The sequence below is a fragment of the Lycium barbarum genome, chromosome 1 (genome assembly GCF_019175385.1).
Source record: "Lycium barbarum isolate Lr01 chromosome 1, ASM1917538v2, whole genome shotgun sequence".
Lineage (NCBI taxonomy): Eukaryota > Viridiplantae > Streptophyta > Magnoliopsida > Solanales > Solanaceae > Lycium > Lycium barbarum.
The window spans coordinates 141224457-141236153 of record NC_083337.1 but is presented as its reverse complement, the minus strand read 5'-3'; the positions used below and the strand labels follow the sequence as shown (position 1 = coordinate 141236153).

The 11697-nt window shown below is 38.4% G+C and overlaps 2 protein-coding genes across 2 annotated transcripts; one reads left to right on the top strand and one right to left on the bottom strand.

The window, feature by feature from the left end:
• Positions 1 to 333: 333 nt before the first annotated feature.
• Positions 334 to 8645, top strand: LOC132615234 (beta-amyrin 11-oxidase-like). The gene is made up of 10 exons (XM_060329799.1): positions 334 to 653; positions 867 to 988; positions 6090 to 6324; positions 6434 to 6443; positions 6886 to 7149; positions 7333 to 7422; positions 7548 to 7626; positions 7745 to 7851; positions 7960 to 8081; positions 8287 to 8645. Exons 1-10 carry the CDS (start codon positions 424 to 426, stop codon positions 8390 to 8392), a joined length of 1365 nt encoding a protein of 454 aa, XP_060185782.1. The 5' UTR covers positions 334 to 423; the 3' UTR covers positions 8393 to 8645.
• On the bottom strand, positions 8640 to 10354 carry LOC132640629 (glycine cleavage system H protein, mitochondrial-like). Its single transcript, XM_060357305.1, has 4 exons — positions 10179 to 10354; positions 9990 to 10078; positions 9033 to 9203; positions 8640 to 8905 (listed from the first exon to the last, which is right to left on the bottom strand). The coding sequence occupies exons 1-4, from the start codon at positions 10279 to 10281 to the stop codon at positions 8780 to 8782; spliced, it is 489 nt and encodes a 162-aa protein (XP_060213288.1). The 5' UTR covers positions 10282 to 10354; the 3' UTR covers positions 8640 to 8779.
• Between the last annotated feature and the right edge of the window lie 1343 nt (positions 10355 to 11697).

Here is an 11697-nt window from a genome sequence, read left to right as displayed (position 1 = left end):
ATAGTGATCCTATTTATTATTCTCTCCCGTTCAAAATATATGAGCCTTTAGTACACTCCTTAAAAAAATACTAAGAAAAAAATAGATAGTTTAACTAAACTACCTTAATTAAACACTATCTAATTAATATCTAACTAATATATCTTCTTGATTACATAAAAACTCATTTATCTAAATAGGTGTAAATTTAGAAGAAAATAATTAATTAATTCCTTCTTGATTACGTAAGTGGACACTTATTTTAAACCAAAATAAAAAGACTAAGTGTGCACTTATTATAAACCGGAAGGAGTATATTATTTTAGTACAATAACATGTGTGATCCTATCAGATATACACATATTTTCGGCAAGCAAATAAATATTAAACAGACAGCTCATTCTAGTAAAATCAAGTCTGATCAGCTTCTTGAGAAGGCTGAAAATGGAGCATGACATGGGATGGTTTTTCACAGTTTTGATGGTTGGAATTGTTGCCCTTTTTGGTTTCTTGAAGAAGGCAAATGAATGGTTTTGTGTTAAAAAATTGGACAAAAATCAATGCATTTTACCTCCAGGTGATCTAGGCTGGCCTTTTATTGGGAATATGTTGTCCTTTGTCAAGAGTTACAAATATGGTGACCCTGAATCCTTCATCTCTTCCTTTACCACCAGGTCTCTGTTCATTCCTTCTTTGTTTTAGTTATATTGTGTCACCAGAAGCGAAGTTAGAATTTAAAGCTTATGAGTTTGGAATTCTAGTTCTTTTTATAATCTGTGCATATTGAATGATTTTATAAAGAGAAATACAGAGTTTGACCAAAACTAACTATACTCTAGCTCCGCCTCTGATTGTGTGATTATTCTTATAATTTTACTTGAAAATAGGTATGGCACTGGAGGGATGTACAAGGCGTTCATGTACGGAAAGCCAAGTATTATTGTTACAGCTCCAGAAGCATGCAGGCAAGTCTTGATGGATGAAGAACATTTTGTGTTGAGTTTCCCGTGTTAGGTGTGAAATTGGCCAAACAAGTCAATTCTTTTGTTCACATAGTCGTGATGTAAGCGCTTACCTCATAATAGTCGTGATGTAAGCGCTTACCTCATCATAGGAAATTCATTCCTATAAATAGGTAGCTTATGGTTCATTTGTAAGATATCATTAAGATCATTTGCTATACACATCCCAAGAGAGAAAAAATCTAAGAGAAATACTCTTAGTGAAAGGCCTAAGTAAGAGAAGGTCTTTGAGAGAATTTTCTGTGGTAAAATTCTTGAGTGTAATTGGGATTGGGGTTGTGAGGTTGAGTGTTGTAAACACTTGTAATATTTCTTCTTTAATAAGATCTGCAGCAGCAACGTGGACGTAGCTCTCACATTGAGGGTGAACCACTATAAATTTGTGTGTGCTATTTATTCTTCGCTTACATCACGGCGTAAGTAGGTTCTGTCTAAGGAGGTTGGTATTTAAGTGGTCCAGCTGTGACCCTCCAATCTTTCCTGGGAACCTGCTTACAAAGGTCGGATTTGGGATTTAAATCCTAACAACTGGTATCAGAGCAACAGGTTGTGTTGTGATTTAGAAACGATGGGAGGCGAAGATGGTACGACGCACGGCATCGGTAAATTCGATGGTACAGACTTTGCGTTCTGGAGAATGCAAATTGAAGATTATTTATATGGCAGAAAGCTTCATGAACCTCTGAGTCCGAAACCAGAGGAGATGAAGCAAGCAGATTGGAATCTCCTCGACAGACAAGTTCTGGGAGTCATTCGGCTGACGCTGTCGAAGAACGTTGCTCACAACGTGGCAAAAGAGAAGACCACCGCAGATATGATGAAGGTATTGTCTGACATGTATGAGAAACCTTCGGCAAATAATAAGGTATTTCTCATGAAGAAACTATTTCATCTAAAGATGATGGAAAATGCTCATGTTGCTGCACACGTAAATGAATTCAATACCATTGTAAATCAATTGTCATCGGTAAAAATTGATTTCGATGATGAAGTGCAAGCTCTAATTTTGTTGGCATCCCTACCAAATAGCTGGGAGCCAATGAGAGCAGCAGTTAGTAATTCTGTCGGCAGTGACAAACTAAAGTTCAACGATGTTAGGGATCGTATCCTTGCTGAGGAGGTGCGCAGGACAGATTCTGGAGAGGCATCGACGAGTTCTACTTTTAATGTTGAAAACAGAAGCAAAAATTTTGACAGAAACTACAACCAAAATAGGGGCAGATCGAAGTCAAGGAATGGCAGGGGTCAATCCAGACCAGGACGAACACATGAGTGTTGGAACTGTGGAAAACCAGGTCACTTCAAGAAGAACTGCAGGGCGCCAAAGAAGGAGGACAATAAGCGGGATGGAATCAACGCTGCTACGGAAGACATTGGCGATGCGTTGTTGCTATCGGTTGACAGCCCGATAGACTCTTGGGTGCTTGACTCAGGAGCGTCCTTTCATACCACCCCACATCATGATATAATGACAAACTACGTGGCTGGGAATCTCGGCAAAGTTTATTTAGCCGATGGAGAGCCGCTAGACGTTGTTGGCACGGGAGACATTAATTTGAAGATGTCAAATGGATCCTCGTGGAAGATTACAAAAGTTAGACATGTTCCAAAGCTGATGCGAAACCTGATTTCAGTAGGTCAGCTTGATGATGAGGGATATGATCTCAACTTTGGTAATGGGTCTTGGAAGGTGGCGAAAGGTGCTATGGTAGTTGGCCGAGGAAAGAAGATTGGCACTCTCTACATGACGGATAGCTGTCGTGATATTGTTGCTGTGGTTGACAACACAAAGAAGACAGATTTGTGGCATTGTCGGCTTGGGCATATCAGCTAGAAGGGGATGAAGCTGTTGGTGACAAATGACTTAATTCCGGAGCTGAAGACGGTGGACCTTCATACGTGTGAGAGCTGCATTCTCGGAAAACAAAAGCGAGTAAGCTTCTCAAGTGCAGGCAGAGAGTTGAAGGTCGAAAAACTGGAATTGGTGCACACAGACGTGTGGGGACCTACCACTGTACCCTCTCTTGGAGGATCACACTACTACGTGACCTTCATTGATGATTCAACCAGGAAGGTATGGGTTTATTTTATGAAAAATAAATCTGATGTGTTTAGTGTATTCAAAAGATGGAAAGCCATGGTCGAGAATGAAACAAACCTCAAGTTGAAGTGTTTGAGGTCCGACAACGGCGGAGAATACACTGATGGTGATTTCAAACGGTACTGTGCCGATAATGGGATCAAGATGATGAAGACTATTCCTGGAACGCCGCAACAAAATGGAATAGCCGAAAGAATGAACCGAACGTTGAACGAGCGTGCTCGGAGTATGAGAATACACTCTGGACTGCCCAAGACATTCTGGGCAGATGCAGTCAATACCGCGGCCTTCTTAATTAACCGAGGACCGTCAGTTCCCTTGGATTTCAGAATTCCAGAAGAAGTCTGGAGTGGCAAGAAGGTAAATCTTTCATTTCTGAAAGTGTTCGGTTGCTTATCATATGTTCATAATGATGATACGGCTAGAAGCAAGCTTGATCCAAAATCAAAGAAGTGTTACTTTATTGGCTATGGTGACACCGAGCTTGGGTACCGATTTTGGGATGAACAAAATCGGAAGATCATCCGAAGCAGGAATGTTGTCTTTAACGAAGAGGTACTGTACAAAGACAAGCTGCAAAAGAATTCAGAATGTCAGGACAAGGAATCGGAAATAGTCGATTTGAAGGACTTTCCGGCACCTGAGCCGCAGCCAGGTACAACCGAGGCAGAGGAACAAACAATCCGAGAAGGTGCTGATGAAAGTGCTGATTCTGAAACAAATGAACAGACGCCAATCACAGAGCTGCGTAGATCATCCAGGATCAGGAAGCCGCTTCACAGGTACTCTCCGTCCCTCAACTACATTCTACTCACTGATAGAGGGGAGCCGGAATGTTATGAAGAAGCAATGCAAGTCGATGAATCGACTAAGTGGGAGCTGGCAATGAAGGATGAAATGGATTCACTATCGGCAAATCATACATGGGAATTATCCGAGTTGCCAAAGGATAAAAAGGCATTGCAAAACAAATGGGTTTATCGGATAAAGGAAGAACCCAATGGAAGCAAGCGTTATAAAGCAAGGCTGGTTGCAAAGGGATTTCAACAGAAAGAAGGCATTGACTATACGGAGATCTTCTCTCCCGTAGTCAAGATGGTGACTATCAGAACTGTTCATGGGCTGGTAGCAAAGGAAAATCTACATCTGCAACAGATGGACGTGAAAACTGCATTTCTTCACGGTGATCTAGACGAGGAAATCTACATGCGACAGCCGGAGGGATTCAAAGTCAAAGGAAAGGAGAATCTGGTGTGCAAACTTCAAAAGAGTCTGTACGGACTAAAACAGGCTCCAAGACAGTGGTATTTAAAGTTTGACAGCTTTATGAAGAAAACTGATTTTTCAAGGTACGAGGTAGATCACTGCTGTTACTTCAAAAAATTTGAAGACTCGTACATGATACTGCTACTCTATGTCGACGACATGCTAATCGTAGGAGCAAACCTACAGGAGATTGATCGGTTGAAAAAAGGGTTATCGGAAGAGTTTGCAATGAAGGATTTGGGAGCTGCAAAGCAAATCCTTGGGATGAGAATCAACCGAAGCAAGGAGGGCATCAAACTCGCACAAGAAGAATATGTGAGGAAAGTTATCAAAAGGTTTAACATGCATGATGCCAAGCCAGTCAACACTCCCTTGGCTGGACACTTTCGGTTGTCAAAGGATCAGTCGCCGACAACCGAGGATGAGAAGAAGCAGATGGACAAGATACCTTATGCATCTGCAATCGGTAGTCTTATGTATGCAATGATATGTACAAGGCCAGACATTGCACATGCAGTGGGAGTTGTCAGCCGATTTATGAGCAATCCGGGAAAGCAACACTGGGAGGCTGTGAAGTGGATATTCAGATATCTGAAAGGCAGCTCGAGTTCAGCTCTGTATTTCCGAAAATCAAAAACAGGATTGCAAGGGTATGTTGATGCTGACAACGGTGGTGATATTGATAGCAGAAAGAGCACATCCGGGTATGTTTACACCTTCGGAGGTACTGCAATCTCTTGGGTTTCCAAGTTGCAAAAGATAGTAGCTCTCTCTAGTTGTGAGGCTGAGTACGTTGCTGTGACGGAGGCCACAAAGGAAATGATGTGGCTACAATCTTTTCTGCGGGAATTGGATCAGGACCACGAGGGAAGTGTGCTATATTGTGATAGCCAAAGCGCCATTCATTTGGCAAAGAACCCGGTTTACCATGCTCGAACGAAGCACATACAACTCCGGTACCATTTCATTAGATCAGCTTTGGAAGATGGAGCGCTGGTGCTTGAAAAGATCGCAGGGAGTCAGAATCCAGCAGACATGCTGACAAAGGCAGTGACGATAGACAAACTGAAGCTATGCTCAACTTCAGTTGGCCTGCACGAAGTATGAAAGTAGGAAAGAGCTGCTGCATCGATCAAAGTGTGAAGACAAATTAAAATTAGTTTTCAAGTGGGAGATTTGTTAGGTGTGGAATTGGCCAAACAAGTCAATTCTTTTGTTCACATAGTCGTGATGTAAGCGCTTACCTCATAATAGTCGTGATGTAAGCGCTTACCTCATCATAGGAAATTCATTCCTATAAATAGGTAGCTTATGGTTCATTTGTAAGATATCATTAAGATCATTTGCTATACACATCCCAAGAGAGAAAAAATCTAAGAGAAATACTCTTAGTGAAAGGCCTAAGTAAGAGAAGGTCTTTGAGAGAATTTTCTGTGGTAAAATTCTTGAGTGTAATTGGGATTGGGGTTGTGAGGTTGAGTGTTGTAAACACTTGTAATATTTCTTCTTTAATAAGATCTGCAGCAGCAACGTGGACGTAGCTCTCACATTGAGGGTGAACCACTATAAATTTGTGTGTGCTATTTATTCTTCGCTTACATCACGGCGTAAGTAGGTTCTGTCTAAGGAGGTTGGTATTTAAGTGGTCCAGCTGTGACCCTCCAATCTTTCCTGGGAACCTGCTTACAAAGGTCGGATTTGGGATTTAAATCCTAACATCCCGAAATCCATGACAGATCTAACAGCAAAGAGAACATTTCATGGAGTTAAAAGGCAGCAACACAAGCTTCTACGACAGATAACGACTGGTTCAATTATAGGTCATGAGGCGTTATCGGTGTATGTTGACTACATAAGGGAGATTGCTATTGCTTCATTTGATAAGTTGGCTAGCAGGAAAGACCCTATTGAGTTGCTAACTGAAATGAGAAAGTATGCATCTCAAGTGATCATGAGGTACACAAATTGATCAGAAATGGTTTGATGTTGTTGAAACAAAATTTTCTGTTTTTGTTGATGGAATTTTTGCCCTGCCAATAGATCTACCTGGATTCTCTTACCACAGGGCACTCAAGGTTAGTTTTCTACCAGATAAAATACAGTTTTCCTTCTTGATCCATAGTTATATACTTCCTTTGTCCCAAAATACTTGTCAAGTCTCACTTTCTTGAAAGTCAAACTACATGAACCTTCACCAACTTTTTATGATATTTTCATCATATTGATGTGAGAAAACTTGCAACTTATAACTTTTCGCATAGTTTTTGAATATCTAAACTTCAATTTTAAAATATTAAATTAATCTAATCCAATTTTGTTACAAAATATTAATCAAATTGACTCTCGAGAAGCGAAACATGACAACTATTTTGGGACGGAGAGGGTAGAATCGATGAGTTAATACACTACTAGAAGGTGCAAAACTTCAAGAACTGAACATGAAAATTGTTTATTTCATAGCCAACCCAAGAAAAAAAAAGAGAGCAGTGTTACATTAGTTTCTCTTCGTGGTTGCAGGCTCGAGAGAACTTAACCAAGATATTTCAAGCAGCAATAGATGAAAGGAGGATCAAGAATGCTAGCGATAAATCTAGAACAAAGAGGAGCATTTTGGATTTATTGATGGAGAGCAAAGATGAGGAGGGAAGGAAATTCAGTGATGAGAAGATTGTGAACATACTAATTCTATATTCCTTTGGCGGCCAGATATCCACTGCCCCTACAGCTACGTGGGCGCTTCTCTACCTGCAAGAACATCCAGAACTCTTGCAGAAAGCTAAGGTCAAAATAATGGACAAGTTTACTGTTTCTGTTGCTTTTAATTTTATCACAATCAAAATGTTTAGTGTTAAGGTTTTCCAATAAGAGTTTAGTGTGGTAAAAACTACCTGTATAACTTTAAATAGCTTGTTCTTTATATTCACAAATTTCATCAAATTTGACTACAGAAGATATACCTTACAGGAAGAACAAGAGGATATCGTAAAGAGAAGACCATCTTCTCAAACCGCACTAACACTCAATGAGATCAGACAAATGAAATATTTGTCCAAGGTAAGTTATAATCAACATAGGAGCAATGCGCTAGCTATACCTCTAGATGTTCATCTAGTCCTTTTTGTTTTTAAAAAAAAAAACTTAATTATTATTGTACTCTTAAAAATATTTTTGCTTTATAGGTAATCAATGAGACCCTACGTCTTGTTAATGCCTCATCACCACTCTTCAGAGAAGCGACAACTGCTGTTAAAATGAACGGTGTGTATGCCATCTGCACATTTTGTCATGTTCTGCCTGTTCTTTCCAATTTCTCCCCCACCCGGTAACTGAATACGTAAGCACGGTAATGTACTTGGATTTTTTGTTGATATCATAGGCTACACTATACCTCAAGGATGGAAGGTCTTGGTTTGGACAAGGAATGTACATATGGATCCTAACAATTATCCGAATCCTAAGGAATTTAATCCTTCAAGATGGGATGTAAGTTGCAGCACTGCATTCCATGTCTTAACAAAAGATATGTTATCGATATAAGTGATTACAGGACAAGTCCTTAAATGACAATTGACAAGTGTCTTCATTTTGCAGGATCATGAGACCAAGCCTGGGCAGTATCTTCCTTTTGGAGCTGGACGCAGGTTTTGTCCAGGTGCAGACTTGGCCAGGCTTGAAATTTCAGTTCTCCTACATTATTTTCTTCTCAACTACAGGTAAATATTCTGTTATCTCTTATTCATCAAACATCCATGTAACTTTATGCAAATGAAGTTGCTTATTACTTCTTAGAAAAGTATAAATGATGATTAAAGATATGAAGAGAGAGAGTTCTAGCTTGTCATGAACTCATGTTTAATCATTTGAAACCGAGATCAGTAAGGTGTGTTGGCAAAACTTAGTGAAAGTTTTGACGTGCAGGCTTGAGCGGCTTAACTCAGAGAGCAAGGTGCAATATTTTCCAACGATCAGGCATACTGCCGATTGCTTGGCAAGAATTAGGAAGCTGTCTGCAGAAAACGCATGAAGAATATTGTTTCTTTGAACTTCAGCTGATGCTTGCTCGAGCAGTTTGAAAGTCACTATGGAGCAATTATGTACATAACTAAATAAATGATTTCACCATTCTGATGGTCTTTTATTTACATATGAAGCAATGATGCGGTGTGCCCATGAAAGAGAACGCTTCACATGTATTTTCTGAAAACATACATCTATGTAACAGAGTGAAAATTGTCTAAAAAGAATTGGAAGATGAGATTAAGAGGGTAAGATGGTATTAGTAACAAAAAACTGAATTATAAAACTGCATAGGCAAAGACGTTATGAGACAAGGGGACAATGTTTTGATGCTTGCAGAACTTAATTAATTGACTGGAAATTTCTATAACAATATCAACCTTAAGCACACCAGTTAGTGACTATCCTCTTCTTCACAGAATTTTGTGTACTCTTTGGAACCCATCAAAGATTCTAACTCTGATGGACTGCTTGGCTTCACTTTAATCATCCATCCATCTTCATATGGGCTTGAATTCACCTTAATTGTAGAAAGTAACAAACGACACATTGAATAAGATAATACAAAGATGACATTTGAACCAACTAGAAAATGAAAGGAAAGAAAAGAAAGTAGCAATTGAACTACTATCAATCAGGGTAATTACCAAGCCAGGCGCTTCAGTAAGCTTTGTGTTGACCTCAATAATCTCGCCCGAGACAGGACAATTAATGTCACTTGTGGCTTTGACACTTTCAACAGCTCCAAAGCTGCTTCCTTGAGAAACAGAACCACCAGTTTCTGGCAAATCAACAAACACTACTTCTCCAAGATGGTCCTGGAAACATCAAAATGTTCGAAAAATTGACGTTTGCTCCTAGATTATGTACATCTCTTAACTGAACACTACAAAAAGAACTGGAATTACCAACAGATTTTACTAATCATCTACATTCATTGGTAAACTACTAACAAATACTAATGGATTAGAAAGTTCATCATTTTTTTTCTTCTATAAATTCATGGACAAGCATGAGTAAACCATAGCTTTTGTTGGCATTGAGCCATACATATATTACTCATTAGTTGATTTATTCAGATTAGCATTTGCAATCCCCTAGAGAAAATGTGTCTTTAACTTCTTTAATACAAGCTTTGGCCAAAAATGTGACTTGAGAAACTAATACCAACATAAGAATATGAGAGAAACAGAACAGGTCATCAAACAGGGCTAAAGTCAAATGATCGATATCATATCAACACAAGGGCTAAAGTAGCTTATAAGTTATGGATTCACGTGACACTAGCTTTTGTCAGGTATTTGTATTAAGAAATTCACTAAATATATAGTATAAATATTTGTCCATGAACCCAATTATTGAAGTATATTAACTTGAAGTTATTGTAGAAACCCAAAAACTTCAAATCCTAAATCCGCTTATCGACAATATTCCATTTGAGAAATGAATTAACTTCTATACGCTGGCAATGTAGAGAAACTTTTACACTCAGGTTGACTAAAATATATTGACAGTACAAAAAAATTTTACACTATCAGCGTATATAAGTTAAATCCAGAAGGAATATATATATTAAGTGAGCATTAAGCAGAAGAAGACAGTACCTGAGCATGATCAGTGATGCCAACAGTGGCCACTGAACCTTCATGCTTCACCCATTCATGTGAAGATGCATACTTCAGCCCATCAATTACTGCAAAGCCAACTTATTAGTTAAAGGTTATAAGAAAACATATTACTACTAACTCTGAAGTGAAAATTTAGAGAAAAGTGCAAATGAAGTGCAAGATTACCAGTTGAAAAGCATCTGGAGATAGAAACAGAAGGGCCAACTAGATTGGTTCTGGAGATTCTTAGTGCGTTGGCTGTTGAAGAAGCCCACATTCTCAAAGCCATAATTTTTCTATATTTTTTGCTTCACAAAGAAATGAAGAAGAAACATTATAGGATTACTTGCTTTATGTACTAGTGGTTTATATTATCTTGGATGAACGGTGGAAAATAGAAGCCTCATCCTATGAACTCCACTCTGTGACCAAGTGCTTTACTACTCCTGTTGGTAATAACTAATAATGGTAAAATAACTGGAAAACTGTGGCTGTAAAATCTAGTGCTCAAGATATGGTACACACCAAACTAACAAAGTCATAGCCCATCCATTATTTGGTACTCCTCTGTTGAAAAAAGTGTCCACCTAACCTTTATTTTGTGGTTCGAGTGTTTACTTACTAAATTCAAATCAAGAAAAAACTAATTTTATTTTTTCAAATTTACCCTTATTAAGTATTAAGTGATCAAATCTCAATACCTATTTAATTAGAGGTAGTTTAGCCAAATTACTTATTTCTGCCTAGGAGTTACTTAGTATTTTCTAAGGGATGTGCAAATGACTAAGTGAACATTCTTTTTGAACCGGAGAGAGTATAAATTAATTTGTTTTATGTAAACATGATTCAAGCAATATACTACTTTTAAATTTTTTTCCCGGTAATCGGTATTATATTCGTTTTGGAAAGCGATTGATATGAATTCACTAGTCAATTAGTTACCCTTCAATCCTCTTTTTTTTTTTTAAAAATATTTTATTACATAGGGGTGGGGGAAGGAGAAATGTGGGAGGGAATTATAATGTGGAGATTCGAACCATTACCAACAAAGTGAAAGTTCATGTTACCCTTCAATTCTGAACTATATATAGTTAAAGTTTTATTGCCCCTTCTCAACAATGTACCCCATCTTCATGGAGAAAGCTGAATGTAGTAGGAAAGGTGCGAATTGCCCTTCTTTTGGGGCGGTCTTTAACTTTTGCCACTTAAATTGGTGGTCTTTAATTTTTGTCCTTCGCCTAAAACACATGGGTTCGAATCACCGCTTAGTCAAAAATTATAAAAAAAATTCGCAAGGCAGAGTTTGAATTTCGTTCTGCCCCCTCCGGCAGACTTTGCCTTGAAGCATATATATATAATTTTTTACTTTTCAAGGCAAACTTTTAATTATGCCTTATGGAAAAGTTCCGCTTTATGAGCATACTTTTAGTTATGCCTTAACTAAAAGTGTGCCCAATAAGACATAACTAAAAGTATGCCCCATAAGGCGAAACTTTTCCTTAAGGCATAACTAAAAGTTTGCCTTATAAGGCAAAGTCTATGCTTTAAGGAAAAGTTTTGCCTTATGGGGCATACTTTTTGTTATGTCTTAACTAAAAGTCTGTCCCATAAGACATAACTAAACTATGCCTTTGTTAGACCCCGTATTTTATACATCGAATTATTCGCGAAAGAATCGACGTGAGATAGAAACGTCGGATTTTTA